Source organism: Procambarus clarkii, chromosome 49 (assembly GCF_040958095.1).
Source record: "Procambarus clarkii isolate CNS0578487 chromosome 49, FALCON_Pclarkii_2.0, whole genome shotgun sequence".
Lineage (NCBI taxonomy): Eukaryota > Metazoa > Arthropoda > Malacostraca > Decapoda > Cambaridae > Procambarus > Procambarus clarkii.
Window position 1 is genome coordinate 22,972,480 of NC_091198.1, and position 4,162 is coordinate 22,976,641.

General features: G+C 42.6%; 1 protein-coding gene across 2 annotated transcripts; it reads left to right on the plus strand.

Moving 5' to 3' along the window:
* Positions 1 to 1,188: 1,188 nt before the first annotated feature.
* On the plus strand, positions 1,189 to 2,857 carry LOC123763430 (cerebellin-3-like). 2 transcript variants are annotated; one of them, XM_069303141.1, is made up of 5 exons: positions 1,189 to 1,325; positions 1,503 to 1,670; positions 1,783 to 1,852; positions 2,404 to 2,522; positions 2,604 to 2,857. In XM_069303141.1, the coding sequence occupies exons 2-5, from the start codon at positions 1,516 to 1,518 to the stop codon at positions 2,803 to 2,805; spliced, it is 546 nt and encodes a 181-aa protein (XP_069159242.1). In that variant the 5' UTR covers positions 1,189 to 1,325; positions 1,503 to 1,515; the 3' UTR covers positions 2,806 to 2,857. The 2 variants fall into 2 exon arrangements, with proteins under 2 accessions (XP_069159242.1, XP_045606538.1); XM_045750582.2 differs by having other exon boundaries at positions 1,203 to 1,325; positions 1,516 to 1,670.
* The last annotated feature ends 1,305 nt before the right edge of the window (positions 2,858 to 4,162 follow it).

Below are 4,162 nucleotides of genomic sequence, written 5' to 3' on the forward strand. Positions count from 1 at the left end.
GGAGTCTCATCAACTACTCCCTCTGTGCTGGCTTCGAAGTTCTCAGCAACTTCTTCCCCAAAGACAAACCTTCAACCCATTCACACTCCAATAAAAATGTTTCCTTATAAACACATAGACGAAATAATCCACACAATGTGTTTGCATCTAACATCTATCTGGTCTCTACATACAGTGAGAGTTTACTCCCCCGTTGGGCTGGTCCATGATCCACCTCGCCCGGCGGGCCTCACTCTGGGAGGGTCCTACGCCGTCGGGAGCTCTCAGTCACCTGCCAGAATGTGGATAATTTGACTCCTGAGCGTGATTTTTTTAACCGAATTCTGACTCTCTGCACCTATTTTCATTTTCAAATTATGACTTTTTATACCAAAAATCTGCCAACTACTGAAAACGGCGATGAGTCATATTTTGCCCAAGCCCCCCTGCAGTTTTCAAAATATCTGAAATGTGGGAAAGTTGACTCCTGAGCGTGATTTTTGAGCCGAATTCTGACTCTCTGCACCTATTTTCATTTTCAAATTACGACTTTTTATACCGAAAATATGCCAATTACTGAAAATGGCTATAGTTCGTATTTTGCACAAACTCCCCTGCAGTTTTCAAAATATCTGAAATCTTAGAAATTTGACTCCTGAGCGTGATTTTTGAGCAAAGAGTTTGCAGACAACTTGCGAGGGTAATAAGGCGAAAGTTCTTAGGGGATGTTCCCAGAGACCCTGGTTTGCGAACAGGGAGGACAATACATTCTATAGTAAATAACTTCTTTTCTTCACCTTAAAAGTACGAAAATGAGTTTTGGAGAACTCCTATTTCAACTAAGCCCTGATGCTAAGAAAATAGTTAGAGGGATAGAAGCCCTAAACCAGAAAATAATTAATACAGAATATGCGGTCATATTCAATGAAACATGTATAGATGTAGATGTATAGATATACTATACATACTGTTCAAGATATCTCCTTGACACAGCTGGCCACCTAGTCGTCAGACATTATACAAATAGATCAACGACTCCACGCGTTTAATGCACCATGAATGATAGTTAACGAAGGCTTAACTTTTGCATGATTCTCAGGTGAATGAACAATTACTTTCTGACTCTGATGCCTAATTCGCTCAATAGATGGCGTGCTAACTGCGATATTACGTTAAGGCAACTCCGGTTATGTGTGGTAGTTGTCGGCTTTGTATGATATCCCGACCAGTGAGTCCTTGTTGATAGTTTACAAGCGAGGTTGGTCAGTGGGTGTTCGTTAGTCTTCCCTCTTCTCTCGTTTGGTGAAGATCTGAGTCTAGTTTTGTGTTTAATTATTTATCTGAAGGTGCGTAAGATTTGTGAAGTCTGTTTAGATTGGTAGTTATCAGTTGTTAAATAAATGGAATACGTTAATTTTGGGTGTTGCATGGCAGTATACTTAAATAACTTTTGATTATTTAAGTTTTCTAGTGTTTATATCCTGTATATAGTTTCATATATTTCTTAAATTCCATGACTTCAGAAATATTGAACAGATGGCCTTAACCCTGATCTGGATGGGACTTGTGGGTCTCCTGGCAATGGGTATAAACTCTGAAGAGCACTCTACCTTCATAACTCTTCACAATGAGACTGGACCCCTCGCCAACGTCTCTACTAACGCCACTACGAAACGTCAGCGGGACGTGGTGTGAGTAGATCTCCCAGCTCAGTGATTACTAAATTGTACTTTTTTTTTTTCTTTTTTTTTTTTTACAAATGGTAAACTAGTGTGAACACTAAAAAAAACTATTTTCCCGTAGGCCTCGTGTATCCTTCAACGTAAAGAGAGCTACAGATAAACTAACAGCCGTCGCTCACGTTCATTTTCAGGTAAATTAAATTCATAATGGAAGAAGGTCCAGCAGTCAATTGTACCAACATAATTTGGTAAAATATACGCTACTTATGTTTTGGTAAATGAAAATGTAGGATTAAAATGTAAAATTTATATACGTTACAATTTGGAAAATCGTCGTACAGTTAAGTAAAATTGGGGGGGGGGGGTGTTATTTAATGAACATGGATGAAAAGGTAAACTGAAACATAATATATACTGCAAGGTACAAAAGTTTGTATACTTGCACCACTTTACTAGTATAGGTTTAAACATAAGACGGCTTGGTGTTATTCCCTAAACTAGTGAATTAGGGATCCCCCCCCCTCCCTTAAATGTGACCTATTTACGGTCAACAATCCTGACTTGCAGCTGTCGATAGTAACATTCTAATTTGTTCTCTCTAAACGACTTTAGACTTTTTATTGACCCATTCTATCTTTGACTTCTCAAATTATTTTGAGAAGACATATTTAAATATATAAAAGTATTGATGAATTTGACATCCTAGAGGAAACAAAATTGGTAACTTCCTAAACTACTACAGGAAGTGGTGACCAACACAGGAGGCGGCTGGGACAATACAACCAGCGAGTTCGTGGTTCCTGTTGCAGGACGTTATTTATTCATTTTCGGCGCTATTAGTGACCGGACCAACGACTTTGCGTGAGTAGCAAACTCCAAACGTTATGAAGTGCTGAAACAAGTGTGCATAAAATATTGATTCCAATTTCCACTTGTTTACAGACTGTCTTTGACCCACAATGGCGTGAATAGGGCGACAGCTTACGCGACGACCACGACCTTGGAATACGCCTCCACCTCGGTGACCTTGGACCTCTACACGCTTGACAGGATATCCTTAAAGTTGCAGCAGGGCACCATACACGAAAAGCCGGGCGAAGAAACCTTTACAACCTTCGTGGGTTATCTTCTCTTCGCCTGGTGAAAGTCTACATCTGATGTGAGGTGCCTTTATACCAATTAAATTACTTTGTGCATTACGATAATTTTAATGAGTTGGTTGCCCATTGCTTGTCTATACTGTCTCGCAAGTCATTATCAATAACAATGTTCCCAATAAAACTTGGAGGGGAACTGGGCTAAAGTTCATAAATATCTTACCATGCATTGATAAAAAGCTTAAGATTAAACTGTAACTAATTTAGCATTCCTTGACGTAAGTCAACTATCTGTATGGTTAACTAGTGCGTCTTTTAATGGTTTCCAAACGACAAAAAAACTACCTAATGTGTCCTTATCCTAACCTACCAGAGACCCCAAAACGGGTCTGTACATCTTAATCGCCAGCAGTTTCCATTTTCTAGTAAAATTTATGGCCTTGTGAAACTCGTACCAACGAAATGCTACCTACTTTGTAGAAAGAATAGACTTGACATGCATGGTCCTTCCTAAACTATAGGAGGGGTAACTTGTACACAGTTCCCCCCCCCCCCTCCTTCCATTCCGAACACTACCGTTTGAGCATGCTTACTGGGATCCTGAAAAGCCTATCCCCAGTAGCGTTTTATGAACCATAAGAGAAAGGAACTATTACATTAAAAACTAAGTGTACCTAACCATGCATTGCCCCCCTCCCCGCTCAGCTCGTTGTCGCCGTCTGGGGGCTTAGTGGGCGGCTGCCGGAGTGTGATGCTCCTTGGGACAGTCCTCTGTCCTTTTCTAGCCTTGTGCTCCTGCTGCCGTCCTCTCCAATTCTGCTGGGCATCTTTTCCTTTTCCTTCTGTTTCGTTTTTCTCCCCCCTCTTCTCCTATCTGCTTGCCGTTTCCTGCCGACCTTTTGCTCGTTCTGGTTCTTCCCTTGGACTTCTTCTACTTTGACGCCCGGGTGCTTGAGGAGGCATACTCTTGCACCCGTAGAACTGCAGTACCCGACGTCGAGAGCGAGGGGAACCTTTTATTGTCAATCCCCACTTCGTCACTGAACCCGATCTCGACGGACTGTCGGTTTCTTAAGGTGGCGTTTGTGGGGCGTATACTCACGACGCACCCCTAGGAGGCCCCGACAAGATCGGCGATAGCTTCTTGTTGGGTGTCCTGCCTCTAATTGTGGCTCCATGGTGGGTGTGGGGGCACATTCGTGAGTGAATTCGTAATTTCGTCAAGATGATAACCCCTGTTTCGGCTGCTTCTGGCTTACCTTTTCAGGCTCGTGGGGTGGGCGACCAAGCCCCCGAGTCGGTCCGTATTGGAAGACCGGGCTCTGTAGCCTCTGCTGCATTGGGCCCCGACCTTGCTCCTCCTTTGGCCTCTCTGACTCCTTCCCCTGGCTCCCCTCCCTCCTC

Coding starts and splice junctions, on each gene's coding strand:
- LOC123763430 (XM_069303141.1), top strand. CDS start 1,516: ATGGCCTTAACCCTGATCTGGATGGGACTTGTGGGTCTCCTGGCAATG. Junction 1,853..2,403: donor TCGCTCACGTTCATTTTCAG/GTAAATTAAATT, acceptor AAACTACTACAG/GAAGTGGTGACCAACACAGG. Junction 2,523..2,603: donor GACCGGACCAACGACTTTGC/GTGAGTAGCAAA, acceptor ACTTGTTTACAG/ACTGTCTTTGACCCACAATG.